This window comes from Euwallacea fornicatus, chromosome 2 (assembly GCF_040115645.1).
Source record: "Euwallacea fornicatus isolate EFF26 chromosome 2, ASM4011564v1, whole genome shotgun sequence".
Lineage (NCBI taxonomy): Eukaryota > Metazoa > Arthropoda > Insecta > Coleoptera > Curculionidae > Euwallacea > Euwallacea fornicatus.
This window is the reverse complement of record NC_089542.1, coordinates 1,559,937-1,580,376: the sequence shown is the minus strand read 5'-3', so window position 1 is coordinate 1,580,376 and position 20,440 is coordinate 1,559,937. Positions and strand designations below refer to the sequence as shown.

General features: G+C 40.8%; 2 protein-coding genes across 6 annotated transcripts in view; one reads left to right on the top strand and one right to left on the bottom strand.

Moving 5' to 3' along the window:
* Window positions 1–20,440, top strand: part of Neto (Neuropilin and tolloid-like) — a 109,370-nt gene that overhangs the window by 83,446 nt on the left and 5,484 nt on the right. For 3 of the 4 annotated variants that reach the window (XM_066295218.1, XM_066295227.1, XM_066295200.1), the window contains exons 5-10: window positions 1,216–1,479; window positions 8,908–9,068; window positions 9,552–9,795; window positions 11,317–11,444; window positions 14,862–14,873; window positions 16,455–16,592. In XM_066295218.1, coding sequence (XP_066151315.1) covers window positions 1,216–1,479; window positions 8,908–9,068; window positions 9,552–9,795; window positions 11,317–11,444; window positions 14,862–14,873; window positions 16,455–16,592 — 947 coding nt within the window. The remainder of the gene's footprint in view (window positions 1–1,215; window positions 1,480–8,907; window positions 9,069–9,551; window positions 9,796–11,316; window positions 11,445–14,861; window positions 14,874–16,454; window positions 16,593–20,440) is intronic. The other variant, XM_066295208.1, reaches the window with a different exon arrangement.
* The window catches only part of LOC136346208 (5-oxoprolinase), a 52,363-nt gene continuing 51,527 nt past the window's right edge, over window positions 19,605–20,440 (bottom strand). For both annotated transcript variants that reach the window (XM_066295185.1, XM_066295174.1), the window contains exon 21: window positions 19,605–19,881. The gene's annotated coding sequence lies outside the window, so the exon portion shown is untranslated. The remainder of the gene's footprint in view (window positions 19,882–20,440) is intronic.

Sequence of the window (20,440 nt, the reverse complement as noted above, 5' to 3'; positions counted from 1 at the left end):
TTCATTACCGTCAAATAGAGAACTCCATATGGTAAATTAATCGCGAAAGACAACAAAGCAATACACCAGTGGATTAAACCTACATTAGAGAAGGCTTCCTGTTGTGTCGACTAAGTTTCATATTAATTAACAGCAAATATGCAGTTAAGTGGCACTGTGAAAGTTCCATTCCAGGAAAAGTAACGAAAATTGTTTCGAATTCGAGACAGAACGGAAGCAACAAGCGAAACAATGTTTTGAAAGTTTATAATTACTTCCATTGAAAGGGCTTGCATTGCACTCTTTTTGCTCTCTGGAACATGGTTGACTGGAAAACGTACCAAAAGTTCTAAATTAATATTATTAAAGTTTGTTTAATTACTCCCTACATTGTTCATATTGGCCGTAATTGTAATTTCATGTATTTAAACCGAACGGATGGATGTTGTTAATATTAAAACCCCCGATATTGCTCAATATCTGTTAATGGGAAAAACCTTTTTCCCTTTCATATGTGTCGCATCTAATTAACGAAAACGGGCACAATCGCCAGAAAGATAAATTACAGCTGTGGGAATTGACGACATTAATATTAACCCGACCGACTTCAACAACTTTAATTAACCCAATTTGTTTCGGCACGTTTTAATCGAAATCGCTTTTCTTATTCGCAAAGTCGGTTTTGTACAAAGGCAACTCGTCAGATTTAATAAGTTTTTGTTGTTTTATTTGTGCTGTCGTCGTCGTCGTTGTTGCTCTCCCAATTACTTCCGGAATTTATCATTGTTTCAGCTGCGAAAAATGATAAATTCGCTATCTAATTGCGAGATTTTAACTTCATTTAGTGCGAGAGTGGATAGTAAAGCTATAGTTCACGTCAATATTATTAAACTACATGCATTATCTTTGCAACAATTTTCACAGTAGTTTAGGTTAATTTATACGTTCAACAATAATGTAAACAACCTGATTGTTAATTATTCACCGATTATCTCTTTCTTTGTTCGCTTTATGTGCCTGTTGTACGTTCGAATTGTTTGTTTACCGTTTATGTTTGCACATTATGTGTTTTCATCACGATCAGTTGGTAAAAGATCCGAACGTGCAATGTGACGTTCCCGGCTACGAGCACACGGCGACCTTCGCCGTTGGTCAACAACGTAGACAATCGCCGGAAGGCTCCTGTCGCAAACCTACTCGATTTTCTTTTTTTTTCTTTTTTTTTTTTTGTTTCAGCGCCCCCGAACCACGTGATCGAGCTGGACTTTCGGGACGTGTTCGACATCGAAAAGTCACCCGCCTGTCACAACGACTTCCTGGAAGTGCGCGACGGTCAGTACGGCTTCAATAACGTTTTGCTCAAGTCTTGCGGTACCAACGAGTTCCCACCCAACATCCGGTCCTCCAATCGGCACCTCTGGGTCTACTTTAGGTCCGATGAGAATATTGAAGGAAAAGGATTCAAAGCTGTTTTCGATTTCGTTCCCAGGGCCAACAAATGTAAGTTTTTCTTCTATCGATTTACTGTTATATATATATATACAGGGTGTCCCACAAGTGTTTCATTATATTTCAGTGGGTAATAGTACATTGAAAAATAATATGACTCCCTATATAAACCATATTCCAATAATGCTTCATTAAGAAGATACAGAGTGTTAAACTTAAAACACACCTGGAATATTTCAACGTATCAGAGTATCAATGAACAGGCGAGCTCAATTATGTATTGAACAAAATGGCCACAAATTTAAACAATTTCTATAATGTTATAGCAAATTAATAATATTTAAAACAAACTTAATATTATTAAAACCATTTAGAGAATATCGTGCATATAGACGGTATTCAATTTTTTACTGGCAAACGATACGTCGGAGGAAAAAGAGTCGAGTGAGCATTTTTCTTCTAAATGAAATTAAACTTCTAAAAATAATTTTTATTTTGATAAAAAACAGTGGCGCACCATGTTTTTCTTTAAAAATGTGCTGAGAGGTGTCCGTACGCACGTCACTGGTGAAACGAAAAATAGCCCTTTTGCATAAATAAATGCGTCTACATTAACTCTCAAAACATGCTAAATTTCACTTACATATCTCAAACGGTTTTGAATATATCAGTAAAAGTTAGATTTTTGAAGTAAAGTTTAACACCCTGTATCTTCTCAATGAAGCATTATTGGAATATGGTTTATATAGGGAGTCATATTATTTTTCAATGTACTATTACCCACTGAAATATAATGAAACACTTGTGGGACACCCTGTATATTTTTTTTTTGTTTTTGTTTTTGAAACTGCTCAACGGAATCGATCGATGTGCACTCTGCTCCTCCGCCGATACATTAAAACTTCATTACTCGATGTAATTTTTATGGCAAATTATAAAGCGTTCCATTACTGTTATCTCCGTGGAATACGGCCAATATTTTGATAGACATGAAACGCGTTAACGATATCAATTTCCTATCGATTTTGGCTGTTTAATATCGCAAGCTCAGCAGTGCAATTCGACAGAAAACTTCCGGTCGTCTGAAGGTATAAATTTTGAATCCTCAATGGAGTTATCGTTTTTGGGACGACTGGGGAATTTAAAAGGGTTAAATTGGATTCGAAGTTTACCGGATCGGCAACTTTCAGGGGCGAGGGTTTTGACGCCTTTAAATTGGCAAATTTATTGGATTTACATCTCTATTCGGCTTGGTCTCTTTCGTTTCTGGTCAGTGAAGTAATTAAAATAGAAATTTCCGTTAATAATTCGGCGATAACCGCAAAACGTCGGTTATTACACCGACTTGGGCGCGTCCGAAAAAGGGTTCAAAGGCGTCGTTACGAGGGTCGTTTTCATCTATTTTACGTAACGTTCTAAATAGTTACTTGCCTTTCCCCGTATTCAAGGGCGGCCTCAAAGTAAGAGAGAATTAAGAATGTCGCCTCGAGTGGTTCTTTCTGCGTTATATTGGATTTTGTGGCAGTTAAAGTGAACTTTGTCACCTCAGGGAAGATGTTAAAAAGAAATTAAGGTTATTTCTTACGTTGTTTACCGAATTTTGGCTAATTAAAATTGCGCAATTTACATCTGTCAAGATCGATCATATCTGACCGTATCACCGATAGGTTTTCAATGGGTTTACCGCGAAATAGGTCTGTGACAAAACCATCGGCGACAGCCGAAAGGTCATAATTACTGAACATCCCCCTTCGGTGTAGACTTATCAAATACATCTGCTATATTAAGCAATGCCACGAGAATGATCCAGCACTTGGAGCAGTCGGGAATCTCGAGAGAACTTTGTAATTGACAAAGAGACATGGGAAGAAGTAATGTGAAATTCTATGGGGGGTTGCCTCTCCCCATTCTCGCTTTCGAATTGTGTAACGAGGTTTTCACTTAAGACCTCGCTTAAAACGTTCACCTTCTACGGTTGAAATCGTGATAACGAATAATTTTCTCGACGACTAGAAAAAGGATTCCTTAAAAATCAACTCGAAACGTTTGCGTTTTATAAAATTTCACGACAAAAGAACTTCCTGAGGAACGAGATTCGATTAAATTCGCACCCGGAGGACGATGGATTCCATCCATAGGGAAACATAACAGATTTCCGTCGGGATGGTCGTAAAAAATTAATGGCGCCATTTTTCGAACATCATTTTGTACCTTTCGATCGGGAAAGAGAATATTTGGCAAATTTCGTGCCAGAGGCGGGGAGCGCCAAAAATTCTCGTTAAGACTTTATTGCCCTTTATTTAAGAACGTCTTAATGGCCGCGCCATTAAGGATCTTGGTTGGTCAATACGCCAACATAAATCTCGACAATAAATTGTTTCTGTTCTCACTCTGAACTTTCCGGGTGTCGTAACAGGAAACGTGACAAAGCTGCTTTTTTCTCATCAATCCTCTAATGCCTTTGTTTACCATTATGGAAAAACCATCAATTTCGTTCGTTGAATAAGACCGACCTTTATTTTATTAATTTCGCTCCAAGTCCAGATATTGATAATAGCACACCAACTTGTAAAGAGAACGTATTAATGCTGGACGGATGTACCAACATTCCCCGAGTGCAGTTTATACCGAGAGATCATTTAAATTTCATATCTAGTTAGCTCAGAAGTTTGTTCAAGAAAAGAACGTATGTCGATCATCGTTTGCGTATATTCGGTTACCTGAGTAACCTAATATAATCATCTAACCTCGTTTTGCCGCATACGATCAAGCTACGACCTACTTTTCATCTTCTATTTGTCTTGCGTTAAATCCCACATTTGGCTAGATATGAAATTTAAATGATCTCTTTGTATTATGACAAGATGGTGGTTTAATGGCTGGTAGGCTTTTATACCCTCGATAGTTCAGCTGATAGAGGAAAGGTACTTCATTAATGAATCGATAAGGAAAAAGATACGTCTTTGATGTAAGTGTTTTCGCTAAAGTGCTACATGCCCATCCCTAAGAATTTCTTGATATATCGACTCAACTTTGGAGGGCGACTTGTCAAGTAGGTGGATATGAGGGCTGGAGACAAAAGTTTCATACCCTTATCAGTAAGTGTCTCTAACCATAGCGCCCTTGCCTGCCACGAGGTGTTAAATTCAACCCTTAGAAGTAAATTGCGGGCAATTCAGAGAAAACGAAGTGAAAGAGAGAAGGAGAGTATCCCCTCCTCTTTGTCGTATCCTCAAGGAGTTTCGTTCATCATGTCTCTTTGTCAATTCGAAACTCTCCATCAATCCATCAACTTTCTGATTCGCCTCTATGCGAGCGAACTAGCAGAAAGCGTTTATGACAATAAATAAAGAACAATTAACAAAACTCTCTGCGAAGCCTCTAGAGATGGCCTGGAACTATCGATGCAGCGCAGCAAAATTTGTAATCGTCAGATGTGCATCTTGTATGCCAAACTTTGCTCTACAACTTGTCCGAAGAGTTTAATGTCTCCGCATCTAAATCCAACCCAACTCTAACTTTTGTTTCTAGTTCGTTACAACTGTAGTTACTTTACCGAACTTCCGACTCCCTTGGAAATAAAAATGTTTATTTCACGTGGGTGGATTAACCGGGACGTGCATTGTCTCGTCCGGCCAATACTCGGAATAAAAATATTTTATTCGCTTTTATATCGGAAAACGGCGCATTGTCGAGTTGCATTCTATTCGATTTCCATTGTTTATCTTGTACGAAAATTTCCCGACGTATTCATACATTCACAGAATACGGAGGAATTGAATAAACTGATTTATCGATACGTAAATAACGAGATGTCCCGTATCCGAAAGAAGGCCAAGTCTTGGGAATTGAAACTTTGACAAGCCCACATGCGTCAGAGTGTCCAGATAAAAGCTATTAAAACATTCCTGCCGCACTTGTCACATCTAACGGATCGGATTTGATTATCCCTACCGTCGAGGAGGAAATAGGCGATATTAGGAAAATAAGAATCGATACTCAAATGCTGCCAGGGAAGTTAAAATAATGGGAAAAGCCCCGATTTAAAGCTGATTTGAATAAGTGTCTCGCATGCCAGCATTGGCAGTATCGATATTTCAGCGGATGCCTAATTTTTACATTTAATGTTCGTATGAATCGCAATAGCTTTCTCTATTTTTCACCGACAAACGCTTCTGTATATATCCGTACGGGCTTGGACCCGGACGTTTCACGCACAATAACCTCTAATAAAAACAATATTAAAATTTTAAATGATAAACTTTATTTTGGCAATAAAATCAAGGCAATTTATCGACTTTGCTAAAACACCCGAAAGCGGTGCAATTTTCACTCCAATCTCGATAAAATAACTCAGTTTCCGCCTCATTTAGATTAGAAAAAGCCATTTCGAAGCATTTTCTGATCCTTATCAACAATTCCCAGCTTATTAGCATACTAATAGAAGCAGGGAGCGTGCACACACCTTCTCATGTGGCTCTAAATTTAAACCCTTGACGTAAAAGGTGGGCTAGTTAATTCGAAGAAAAACTCCCCCCCTTCTGCCCCCCTTAAGAGGGAAAACGAATTTTCGTGGGCCTCGGTTGCAGATTTCCGCCGAACCTGTTTAATTTTCTAAAATAATTAGCGAGAAACTTACACCCAAGGAAGTTCAATTTGATATGACCTTTCTGATAGAAAAGCAAATCCCGAAGCTCAAAAAGGCTCACACAAGCCAATTTATCGGCTGAAAATTGAGTCTTTGACAAGCTCCACATGCCCTAAAAAGCCATTAAGTATTTTCCAAGGAAACCCGTCATGTCTACGGAGAAATGTTTTATTATTCCCCTGCATACAGACGATGCCTAAAAAGATTAAAATTCAAATCGATATTGGGTTGCTTTATGCAGAGCACATATGACATTCCATTTTTCTATGTCAAAGAGTGCATGTGTTGTTTATCAAAGAGAGATGATATTGGACCACAATGACCGACGGCTTGCATATTAATTGCACAATAGGGATGCCTGGAAGCATATTGATATCGATAACACGGCACATCCTTTTTTTCCTCTCATTACTAAAATACACCTTCGGGGGGCAGTAAATGATAAATAGGATTGGGAACCAGGTCAATTCTTAGAAGATTCGGGATGTGTCCCGATATTGGCGTCACATAATTGACGATTAAGCGGCACCATGAAAATTTCAAAGTCGATAAAAAACGATTTTTATCGAAATCGTTGTTTTGCGAAAGCTGCAGATGTTGCGCCGCATTATTTTCGGTCCTTCCAGCCTTAATCGGATTCGAAACTTGAATAAAGGGAGCTTTTAATAAAAGATTCAACGAGTGTGAGTAATTTGGGTGAGTAATCGTTAATTTTATAGAGGCCAGAGCTGCCAATTTATGGTGGTTTTTACCACTAACCCATAAATTATAAATATAAAAAAGTGACCAAAAACCTGTATTGTTCCATAACGTAGACTTCTAGATTAGACAATTATCGAAAATGCGACAGATCCCCAATCTTATCGTGAAATCGTCCATTGAATCGCGGCTGACCGTAGCCATCAGGAAGGCTGAATCGTAGCGTCGATAAGTCACATGGCCAATCGTTCGATTTATAGTTTTCTCTGTATTTCAAAATGCCCTTTTGTTATAATTACATATTCGTCACGAACAACCTCGTCGGTGGGTACACGTCGCTTCGCAGGAATGCTACATTATCGATATCTTCATTTAAACTCGTGCGTGAGTAAGGAACAATGCGCACTAGACCTGTGTCAAACGTGTAAACAATGTGAGAAATGTAGAAAATTATCGTACAAAATGTATCGATAGCGTTGGGTAAAGATTTGTCAGCAGAAGACGATGGACGGAATGATTTATTGAAATTACTGCATGTAATTGACGGTTTTGCGCACACGCCAGGAACGTTCAAAACTACTTTTTTTCTTTCGAAGAACTCTTAGTGCGACAAATTTACTCTTACTTATCTACTAGTTACTTTCTGACTGACTAGGGAGCCGTCTATCATCGCGACACCTGCACCAACCTTGAACTACCTCAAACTTAAGCTCGCAGATTTATCGCGCTTGTAAAATTCCCTGCTTTCCAGTCATATTTCAATGGAACCCTAATCCTGGATGGCACGTAGACTATCCGAGAACTAAATCTTCTTCATCCCTAGTACACGTTGTGCTAAAATGATTACCCCATAAAGCACACATAGGTAACGAAGTTTACGCTGTTTGTCTTACGTGTGGCATCCTTTTATATCTCTCGGTTTTATTACCTTGTGAGAGGTCTCATGTCTATGACAACGATGGGCCGAACTATCGATAGAGGGACCGGTTTTTCGTTTGTGCATTCATCAGGCATAAACTCGGTAATGATCAAAGAAACTTTACCTCCGCGTTGAAAACGCCGTTTCTGCTTTGAAACTCTATTTAAAGTTTCTCTTTAGTTACTATTAAAGGTTTCGTTCGAACTTTTAAAGTTGGTCTTCGATAAATATTTACCGGGTGTAGTTAGAGGTAGTAACAGTTTCGGAAGTTTACCGAATAAAACAACGCCATTTTGTGTATATTGTACTTTTTCTCTTTCACCGGACGTGTAACCGTGCGAATTCCTCTCGGATGGGGTAAATATTCAAGCCGAAGATGTAGTACCTACGGGGATGATAAATCTACCCCTAAAGAGAACACATTTTCCATTAGATGTCTTATCTCGTTTTTCACATATCTCATAATGGGATTGTCGAAAATATACGACTTTAAGTGAGTCAACCGCGCCGGAAACTCAATTTCGTGGGATTCAGATCGATGTCGCGGTTTCATTGAATGCACACGATTACTTCTAGCCCAGTACTTTTAAATCGGATTCCAAAATTACATAATAAAGTAGATTTTCGAGAGAAATGAGATGAACAATCGTACGCGATTTCTGATTTCGAAACAATTAAGTCCGTCGATAGCGAGCCACATTCGTAATCCAATCGTCCACTAGAGATGGGCCAGCGAGCCGATTTCGCGACCGAAACAATAATAAAAAAAATTATTCGCTCAGAATAGGTGACTTAATCGGTTTTTCGTGGGTAACCCTGCATTTTATACCGTGCGCAATTAGGATATATTTTAAGCATATAATATACGTAGGTATATTGAAGATTAAACTTTATTTCCATCTGGCTGAAAGGTCCGCACTCTATTGCTCCCCTCGGAACAATAATAGTGGCCTTATTAACTTTCCGTAACAGAGCTCGCAATTTTAAACCATCGAAGTCAATTATATCCGGCGCATTTACTCCGAATGCGACATCTAGCCGAAGTTTATCGATTCGATACTATCGAATGGGAGTTTTCGGTATAGCGTGGAGTTCGCTACTCTTTTCTATGGCTCTCTGTTCGCCCGGATTGACTTCAACAACAGTAAATCGGTTTCCGCTTAGGTTCTTTTGCGATACGAATTCGCCAACTATTTGATGTTTTAATTTGCAGCGAGCAATCCGGAAATTAAAGAGTGTATAAAGGAAATTAGCAATCAGGAAGAGGGCAAGTTTTCCAGGGACGACATCGTCACCGAGATTATAGAGTTCGACAAGCAGCATGATTTGCCCGTCGATTGCATGTGGGTGATCAACGTGAGGGTGGATTGGCGGGTGAGTCGATGTCAGGGAACGGCCCTAGTTTTATTAACAGTTTTTGCTTTGCACGCGAGACCGACAAATTCAATTAACGGCATCAGAAGCGGATGATCGGGAAGCGAATGAGGTGGTGACCACCTTGTTCGCAATTGCTGGTGCTTTCTTACCATGGCATATGTCGGTTTTGTCGGGGCAATTATCGCCTGCAATGTCCGAGTTCTCGAGCAAAAGGCACACGGCACATAACGCTGAAAGTTTTTTAAGCTTGTTTCACACAAGGAATGAGTTTAAATGCTCACCCAAAAGCAATAAAACAATCAAGGAAAGCACTATAAATCCCCTCATTACCGTCTTCTCTTGCCCTTTCCTCTCCACTGGAGCCTGAGAAATTCCCCGATCAGCATGAGAAATAATGAATTCTGCACGACTTTCTGACATTAGTGTTTGTCAAATAACCTTTAAATGTCTTCACGGTGGCACATTTTCAACGATTTTCAGATCCAGTTACAGTTTTCTCGGTTTGAACTTGAGAGCCCCAACGACTGCGAGGCCAACTTCGTGCAGGTGTTCTCAAACGACACCATGGAGAAAAATCTGAAGAAGAAATTCTGCGGATCCATAGCAGACACGGTTCTGTCGGACACACATCACAATGTGCTGATTGTGCGGTTTTATTCGCAGCATTTCAGGAACAAGACCACGTTCGCAGCGAATTTTACCGCATTCAGAGAGTACACGAAGGGTAAGTATCAACCAATGAGCTTCATGCTTCCGGCAAGATAATTAAGAAAATTGTAACACCCAGAGAGCATTTTTCCGCTCAATAATTTTCTCAGTTTTCATTAATCTATGGTTAGCTTAATCCAGCCATATATTCCAGGGCGAATGTCCATGTAAATTGTTTACTTTAATAGAGCAGAGAGCGCACCTCTCAGTAGCTTTTGAGCTTTCGCATTTCGGGAGCGCTTTCGCCGATTTTCAAAAACAACAGGAGTTCTGAGAGTCCATTTTGCTTTTCTAAAAGTCGTCGACGAACGCTCAGTTTTGGGAAAAATTGTCGTGCCGTGCGGGGGTGAAGGAAAATGTGATGTAAAGTTGCCGTCCACCGTCAAATCATCCTTAACCTCATAGCCTCAATTATCAAGTCTTAGAAAAGGTGTTCCAATTCTCAAATTATTGAATGAAAAAAATGGAAAGTAAATTTTTTTGGTTGGGGTATTATCACTTTTCAACCCGAAATCGTGCTCAAACGTCCTCATTTTTCAGGTGAAAAGAGGGTCACGCGTCGCTTACTCTAAACTCTCAAAGTCAAAGACTCATGACAATTTTTTTTCGTTGAATTACTTCTACTTTTCGCGTCAAATCCCTGATGTTCACACTCTTTTTACGTCCTTTTCAGCTTTGAATCAGCGTTTAGGACGGCCTCACTTTGATAATAGGAAAAAGTTGAAGTGTCGGTACTTTCCAAGTCTGAAAAGGCGCTGTTAAAAATCTGAAATGTCCGCCTTTTTTAACTCTGACAAAACGAAATTGAAGTAGAATTGTTAGCGGGAAACACTGACGGCGCGCAGGGGCAACCGCCAAAAAATAGATGTGGAAAAATGGAACATTCCTACCCTAGATCGCTCTACGGTAAAAAGCAACGTTTCAACGTGGTTCTGCCGCGGCGTCCATACACTTAATAATTTTTCCGACAATTTCCTCATAAATAAACGACTATTAATCAATCCCCTTGGAGAGCATGCGCTTATGGGAAAGGTCAGATTTGCATTTCCCCCAATGCAAATTCTATCTGCTCGGAACTTTGCCATAGCAGTGGGTTTGTTTGGAAATAAAACAACGCCTTCAGTTCACCCTAATGAAGGCGCAAGAATGGAGATTTCGTTGATTCGCTCGAATCGCAAACGTCGCACAATTTTTCACATGAAACATTTCGGTGTCGCCAAAACAGTCCCGGATGGTAATTCCGACCATTAATTCCACATTAGCGCAGATTCATTAGATTCTAAAAGGGATCAGGTTGCGCTATAATTTAGCAAATTGCTTCCAAAGATCTAGAATTAGAGGGAAACTTCTCCCTCCCACTGCGTAAATCCTGGTGACATTTTCCGCTAGTCATATCATATCGGCGAAGTTCGAAAGTTATCCTAAGGCCCATCGATTCCCGTCGAACTTCTCCGCAAAAACAAAATTAATGTCCCCGATGTTTGGCCTTGAGGTCGAGACGAGATTCCTCCGTGTTATGGCAAGTTTTTGTCTTCAGGGAAGTCGAAGACGAAGAATTGTTTCGACGACGAGTTCGACTGCGACGATGCCACCTGCATCTCGGCAACGCTGCGCTGCAACGGCGTCTACAACTGCAGGTTCAGATGGGACGAGGATAATTGCCACGTAAGTGTGAAACACTCGTTAACGAAAATTGAAAAATTCGCTAATTCTTCGATTATTTCGAGGCTTATCGAGCGGAAAAGATGGGACAAATTGTTTGCTCGGGCCCATTCTTTATCAGCCAATTATCCCATCTCCCGCGTTTTCGGGGCCCGCGAACAATTTTACAGTACAATTGTCTCGTTTTGGCCCGAAAAAGAATCGCGAATTGGATTTAATTGCGGTGAGATTTCGTTTTTCGGGGTCGGAATTTTTTCGATGCAGGACTGCCGAAGCTTTATGTTAATTGAAAAAGGAAATCCTTTAATTTCCCCAGAAACACGGCGAATTTCCGTCCGAAAAATAAATGGTGTTTCTCGATCCAGGGCGCGCCGCCTTGTGGGCAGCGCGAAGCGCCGACCATAACCCGATGAAAAGAGTACAGGATCATCCCCCTTGAAGATCGATCGCGAAAGCTCTAATTTTGTACTCTGCAAGTGTGAAATCAGAGGGGGGGAGCGTCTCCAACACCACAGTCGGATGCAAGAGGGACGAAGGGGAAGGGAGTCGCTCCCCCTCCGTAAGCTCGTCTTGTTGTTTTTATCCACTGATCCGAAAAATGTACTGCGTGACATAGAAATGAGAACACCCCGTAAAAATGGATTTATTCGAATAATTTTTGGTATGCGCGTTTTTTACGCTAAAACAAATACTCCATTAAAAAATTGAACAAATTTAATTGTTAAAAACCGAAAGAAAAACAAATTATTTATCTATCCTCTGCGGTGTCTCATACATTCCTGTGCGCGTCTAGGCGTGGATCTAATGAGGTGATTGATGTCCTCTTGGGAGATCTCACTCCAGGCCAACTGGACAGCATGACATAGCGTCGCTGGGATTTGTGGGGGACGGAGTAAATTGTACGACCTCCTACCCACAATATCCCATACATGTTCAATCGGAGAGAGGTCTGGAGCGCGAGGTGGCCAAGGTGGCGAATTTATTGTATTTTGTTTGATAGTTGCTCTAGCCACATGTGGTCGTGCATTGCCTTGCTGGAAAACTGGATTAACAGGAGTTTCCAGATAAGACACGAAATGAGGTTCCAGGACTTCTGGGATGTATCGTTGGGCTGTCATACTGCCTCTAATGAAAAGTAAATGCGTGTGACCTGCTACCACATTGCAATAGCACTCCAAATCATTACGTTAACACTTTGACGGACATGATTCTGTATTGTGAACTGAGGATCCCGTTTTCCACCCCGTCTCCTTCTTACCCCTGCCCGACCGTCATGCATACTCAAACAGTATCTGGATTCGTCAATACACTCGAAATTGTCCCATTCCAAATTCCAATGTATCTATTCTCTGCACCACTGCAGTCGATTTTGACGACGATTCAAGGTGAGGGGTAAGGCAAGATGAGGACGGTCCATGAGGAAATCTTTAGAGCTGTAATTCGAAGGCGGCGTTCTTAGCCTTCTGTATTTCTTCGGGATCGTCCAGTACCTCTCCTTCTGCCTGTTTGCTCTTCTCGGTGCCATGCCCTACAACATCTCACTATAGTGTTTACAATACAGTTCAAATGACCGGTCGGCCTTCTCGTAGCCTCACTATTCTTCGACTTCCCTCAAACTCGATGAATAGATGAAAATTTCGATGCATTCTGCGTGTAGGCATATTTAACGAATCTAAAGTACCTTCTAAACACACTAATAGCAATAAATGATATTTCGCAGTCAAATCGTTAACATTTTATTGCGATTTTATAGTATAAAAAAAACCTTAAATTTATGATATATTGGTAAATATGGCTGAAAAGTAAATAGTTTTTTGTATTCTCACATAGAAATACGCTTGCCAAAAATTATTTACATAAAACCATTTTGACGGGGCGTTCCCTTTTCTATGTCACCCAGTGTACACAGTGACGCGGCCTAGTAAAGCGACTCGTCCGATTGAGAGAAAAACGGGCTATTTTGTGCTTCAGATGGTGTAATTATAATGTGACGAAGATCAATTCAGACCATTCCTGCAAAAACAAAAATTCCCAGAGAATCTGGCCGGTCCCCGCAGGAGACGAATGCGAGAACGTCTTGTGTGTGGTGTGATGTTGCTGTCTATGCAATACGGTCTGAGGCTCCACCTTCATTCTACGATTTTACACTGACGATCTCACATATTTTTCGGGTGGCTTCAAAACTGGTCTGACGTCTTAATCGTACATCAATCGTATAAAAAGTCATTAACTTGAATGATTAATAGAAGTCTCCGACGTTCCACACTTTACTTCTAACTTGCCTCATGTCTCGGACGGAGGTAACATCAATTTCATTGATCTTTTGATAGATTGTACGACACGGCTTTTCTTCGGTATGAGCTTTTCGTTTTTCTTTACACGTGGTACGATGTGCAATTTTAACCAGTCCTTTGTGATTCTGACAAATGCTGCCCGCCGGAATCGGTTGACTATTTAGCCAGACTTAGTTCCTTGTGGCATCGTCCCAGACTCGTAAGGGAGTAGTCAGAACAGCACAACGCCCCACTCCACCACGGTGACCGTCCAACTGTCCCTCAAGCAAGACCCATCGGGAGTTTCTGGGCTTGAACTAATCGCGAGGTACATGCCCTGAGTTGGAAAGCGCGCACCGAAGAACAGCTGCGTTCTGGGACTTACCAAAAGAAGTCCTATAAGACAAGTCGCTGAACTGCGGAGGGACATCGATGACAATGAACCTCCACCTCTCATACCGTAACTTCTATGAATTTCTATTGATGTGCGATTAACACTCATGAAATAAGCTAGAACATGATTGGGTCGACGCTCAGGACGTACGTATCTGATATCAGCTACGTCTCGCACTACTTTTCGACTGCGAAGAAATTTAAAGGGGCACGGCTCAGTTTAAGTCACACCCTCTGATTGGCTTCGCTCACTTAACGCATGAGGCCTTATTCCCATGCAAGGACGACGCAGCAGAATACGCTTGGGACCAGTACTCTGATCTCGTCAACGGCGTCTCACGCCATTTGTCAACCAGTAAGGAGTTAATGGGAGCGGATCCCTACACGAGGCGAAAACGTTGTCTTGAAGAGGGCACATATTGAGAATTACAGTGACTTAATTATTTCCCGAGTGTGTTGAAACTTAAAGGTTAATAATTCGATGGTGCGACGTCGCGATTATCCAAACTGAAAGTCGTGTTTCGACATCCAACAAGCCATTTAAGTTTCATTGCATCGCTTCGAGCCCCGGGGGCGCTATTTGCATGGATTAGCCTCATTGTTTACGATATTGTCGCCCTCCCGGGAGCCTTCAGGGCCGATTAGAATACTGATCCGATCATGTAAAACACTGATAGTCGGGCGCGACACACTTCAATTCAGTTTTTCCCTTAAAGCGCTTTACTTTTACTGAAATTGCACTTCCTTGTTCTAGGCATCCATCCTGGTGTGTATCGCCAAAACCGGGAACTAAGTATTGTTTCTTTAGTTTGAGAGTGATTTTAATATTTTTTCAAAGAGAACTTTTTTGAAATATTTCTCAAGTAGGATTTGTAGCGTTGAAGCTTCCCCATTACCTATATGTAGTGTGTTTTTTTTTTGGTGTGTTTCATGTGCTAATCATTGAGTCAAGGCTGCGGCCCGAAAGTTGGCATTGGCGGCGAAAACAAGAACTAACGATCCGTAAATTTCCATAAAGTTTCCGCCACTCCAGTGCCATCAATAATGCAAATTAAACCAAAATTAAGCTTATTGACGTTGGGTAATATCGGGCCAAATTTTTTTAAATGTCATAAATCACGCTCCCTAATCTGGTTATAATCCGGAGCGTGATTGATGCTCTTCGAGGAGACACCCTGTCATGTTGGAACAATAGAACAAGTTTTTTTGTCATGATAATACTCCTTATGGCGTCATCGATTCCCCGACGTAGGGAAAAAATCCATTATTAAAGTTTAAAAGTTAAATTTGTATTCTGTGAGTGAACTCGCTAGGAGAACTACGAAACTCCTAATCCCGAGCTTTTGTTTGAGGATTTCGCGCAGCGAATGTGTAAATTACGAGCGGGCATAATTAGCTGGAGATTGAACCCTTTTTGTGCTTTAAGGCACATACACATACACCTCATTATGCATTTTAATGTGTTGCGTTTTGGATTATTTTGACCGTTCCAGTTTCAAATTAGTTCAGTTACAGCCACTCCTCGGGTAAAGGAACGCCTACCTCAAAAATAGTGTTCCACACCCTTCCTTCTGCTATCGGAACTTGGTTCGAATTAGAGACACGTGTTTTCACCGATAGAACTGCCCCCCCCCCCCCCCCCCCCCCAAATCCATTCCATTGAGCGAAACGTAGTTTTATTGGGGCGTACCATCAAAATTGCTGTCGGCACGTCTTTAAACGAACCGTTTTCACACCCACACCTTCGATTTGTATTCTTCCAAATACGCCAATTATAACCCCACAATTCGAGGAGCAGAGCCTTCTCAATCCCGACCTTTGGCTAATTTATCCTGATGACTTTGTCTCTCGAGGATCCACATCACTTGCTCGAAGCTTCGCCCCTAAACACGCCCACTACTTGGGCGGGTGACGCCCTCCCAAACCTTATTTTTACTTAACTTATCGTGATAATTTTGTATTTATTGGAGGAGTGACGTGACCCACGCACATGTCTCTATTTAAACACGTCCACTTAGAGAATGCGGAGCCTCCGTATCCTATCATCGAATTTCTATAAATACCAAAAAATGGCTCCTGATGGTATACGTCCCTCGCATATACTTCTTTGAATGGCAACGTATTTTACTGTTTTGTAGATATGTGTCACGGTCCCGTTAACTTAAGCTCCTGCCCTCATGGGTGGAGCCGGCTCCATCGACCACGTCCCGAACATGCTTAAATCAACGTTTCCAGTAGCTTTTGTAGAGCCACCGTTGTTGAATTAAATTTCTGCTTAAATTATCATGAAGCTTTATCCGCTAGTAATGTTATTTTGAGTGTATACGAAACTTATGTGGGATTTTAGGGCAGCGAGTCTTGGGCTCTCACCGACGACCACATCGTAATAATCATGGTTATTTTCTCCCTGATCCTGACGGGGATGTTGTTCACCTTCATCTACAACTGCGTCAAGAAACTTCTCCGGGACCACCAGACAATAAAGGTAAGCTGCTCGTATCCTAGTCCTTTATGATAAATTTTATTAGTATAAAAGCGACTTTAAGAGTTACGATATTTCGAGAAATATCGCCCGTTATTATTCACAATTCAGCGTCCGGTTTCCGTCGCCTATTTGTTAGCAAATACGAATGGGGGGAGGCCATAAAAGCGGTTATGAATTTTTAGGGAGAGTCGGTATGGCCGTGCGAAATGCGAACCGATTTTTAAGGCGTCCGTTAATGGTCCTTCGAGAGGAAAACGTCCGTTGTATTTTTACACGCCTTAAGTTGTTTATTGCCCGAACAAACCAGTAATTTTATTTGCTGTTACTTCGTGAAAAATCCCCGAGCTGCATTTTAAAGAAATTAAAGGGGCCAGCTACGCTACTTAAAAATCGCCTATAAAAATTCAACGAACAGAACCCGCCAGCTCCGTTTTAGGTTTCAATATTTTCTTCCATTTTTTTCTTCCCTCACCATGTCTGGTAATCGAATATTATTCTAATTAAAGACCAATCGGAACTCTAATTTAGTGCGATGGCTCGCGCTAATTTCGTCGATATCTTAAATTAGAGATTGGACCGAATCGATGATGGCTCTTTTGCTCGAATGCTATTAACGATCTTAATTGGTTCGAAGTATGACGGCGATACGAGCCCATTTTTCCCGCTCAGAAATCGAAGGGAAATGAGTTGGTGGGGAACACGGGAGATGGTTTTTCCGCGCGTCTGGTGACACGACCGTGTTAATCCTTTCTCGGTCGTGCCAGTCATGTTGGCGCGTCTTAGGTCTAGACAGTCAAAAACTGTTGACATGTCGCTGTTATTAATTACTTCCCAAGGTCCAATTGTCGAACCTCGGGGTGAATGGAAATGGAAAGTCGGAAAGTTTTTATTGAATTCGGATTTATTGCCTTCGATTAGCGGGGGAAAAAAAAACGTTCGTCCTTTTTATTTCTAGTTGTTCGGGAGTTTCGCTTTCGGTATCGTGAAAAATGAGAAGACGTTACGTGGAGCAAAACCCGGTTATTCCCACAGGCATCGCGACCGAACCTCGGATGTTGTGGCATACGGCATCAAAAGAGAAAATGTTAGTTGAGAGCTCACATCTGACACCTTAGATCCTATAACTGACAAAAGGGAAAACACAATTAATTGATCACTCATATTTCAAGAATTCCGCGTCGGACTAACCAATTCTCAAATTCAACCATCAATCACCTGACAGATGACATATATTAACCGGCAGTCCAGCTAACCTAACGTCTCTCTAATCCCACGACTGACGCCGTAGCATCGACAACTAACTCGCAAAACGCAAACGACAAATGAATTTCATTTGTCATTTGTCATTGTCATTTCGTTCAGTAAACAACTGAAATACGAGACGTAGAAACCTCAGCTTGCATTCTACGTCTGACGCTTAAAATTCTACATTTGACCGAGCGATCGGAATATCACAGGCTCAGCGTTACCTCATCCGATTTAAGGTTCGCATTAAACTGTGCCAATATGCCACTAAATTGTTAATAAGTGGTAGTTTAAACGGCAAAAGGGTTGACATCTCCGGGCATCCGACGTAACAAGGGAAGCGTTTTAAGAGAGCGAAAAAAATACCGGAGGGCAATAAAGAGATCGTATCTTCGTAATGACGACGACTAATAAAAATTGATGAAGGTTTCGCATTCGCGTCTAGCGCGCGCAAAACGGAGCCTTTCAAATTAAAGTTTTACATCCTGGTCGGGTTATTACCGGCTTAATTTTGATTAATGCGCCGCCGCCGACCGCGTCCGAATCTTCTCTCGTGAAATTAGATTTGTGGCTTGCACTTTGAGAGCCGATTATTTTTTAATAAAGTCTTTCCGGCAACTTAATTAAAGGGAAACCTAAGTCTTTGTCATTTACTGCGAAGCCACACTCGGGGAACGCGTGGGACTTCGATCGACCCCAGGGAGCAATAAATATTGATCCTGGCGGAGGGTAAATTAAATCGCTCCTAACCACCATGTTAATTCGTATACTTAACTAGAGAGCTTCTTTTGTTGTCCCTTAAATAGCGACTCTTCCATCTCAGCAATTATTAACTTGCCGAGTACCGGCGCTCGTCCCTCTCCCCCATTTTTGAATCCACGGAGGTACATCTATGGACGGGACATTTTCCAAGTCAAACTTAAAAAAAGCATCAAATGAAATTTTCTTTTCGTTAAATAAACCGAGATTTCCATCTCCAATGGGGCGAGTAACTGTCACAGGGAGGAAGGCGAACGGCTTCATTCCCCGAAGAAAATTCGCCCCGTGCCATTTGAATTTCCAGTTTGTTATGACGGGAATAAATTGCTCGCCCGACATAAGAATGATCGACATGATATCAATCTTGCCCGTCGACTGGCTAAATTATGTACAGCGAATCACCGCGTCTACAACTCGCGCGCGCCCTCTTATTTACACGGTTGTTAACACAGTGCTGCATGTAAATAAAACATGATGGATCTGCCGTTAAGCGAGCACTGTCCTGTGACACGAACAACTCAGACTGTGATTCATCTATCTATATTTCACGTTGATCATCTTCCTCGCCTTCGTTATCCATATTGTTCGTTCGCTGACTGTTCTCATAACAGATTTCCCTCCGAATTTCAACTTCCAAACACCACGAAGACAAGTTGTCAGCCAATCCCTACGTCTATATTGAAATTATTGACATTTAAAGCTGTTGCTTGTGCGTGCGTAACATTTTGACGCCATTGAATTTAGTTAATGCTTTTTTCTTAGGTTAATTGCAGCTTAATAAAAATTTAAGCACACACTGGTGCGGATACTTCGAATGTGTAATTTTTCGGCAACCTTCTGCATGAAAATGCTCATTACTACTTGATATCTGAGCATTGTTTCATTTTATTGCACTTGGCTGAATTCGGTCGTATCTGGTTTATCCCGGTTGCATTTAGTTGAATTTTGTTAAACCTGGTCGTTTACTTGGTTTTTTTTATATTTAGCGGTAATTGAAAGTCTCGATGGTTGTTGTTTTAATCGCTTTTATTGTATTACAATTTGAGTGAGTAGTATTACACACGTAACTTCATTCATATTTCTCTAACTACACTAAAATAGATATAATCACCATTAATATAGTATATAGTTACAGCATGCGGATCGCTGAAAAGATAATACAGAGTGCAACGCGGGAACCAAACATTTCCTTTAAAATTAGTTGTAGTCAACGTTTACAATGGACGGGTAGTGCTTCAACAGGCATTTCATGCTTTGGCTCGTCAAAATGCTTTTTTCGAACATGCTGTAATGATAAAAAAAACAAATTATACAGGGCGAGTGGTACAGAAACCGACACAGTGCAGGTGAGAATAGGAAACCTGAAAAAGTGACGCTTTGTTAAATAATTTTTCTTTCTACGGTTACTAGTTAAGAAGACATTGACCTCCGAAATAGATTTATAAATGTCTAACAAACGGTGTATTTGAGTTGTGCGCCAGCCGTCACAATACAACAAAAATTGGAACATTTTTATTCTTACCAACACATATAAATGGTAGAAATGTGATAAGCGATTGGATTTTTAGGATTTGGAAACATTCATTTATTAACGAGTAAGTTGATATGTTAACTTATTCGCTAAAACATTATTCATTTAACGAGTAAGTTGATATGTTAACTTATTCGCTAAAATATTATTCATTTAACGAGTAAGTTGATATGTTAACTTATTCGCTAAAACATTATTCATTTAACGAGTAAGTTGATATGTTAACTTATTCGCTAAAACATTAATCATTTAACGAGTAAGTTGATATGTTAACTTATTCGCTAAAACATTATTCATTTAACGAATAAGTTGG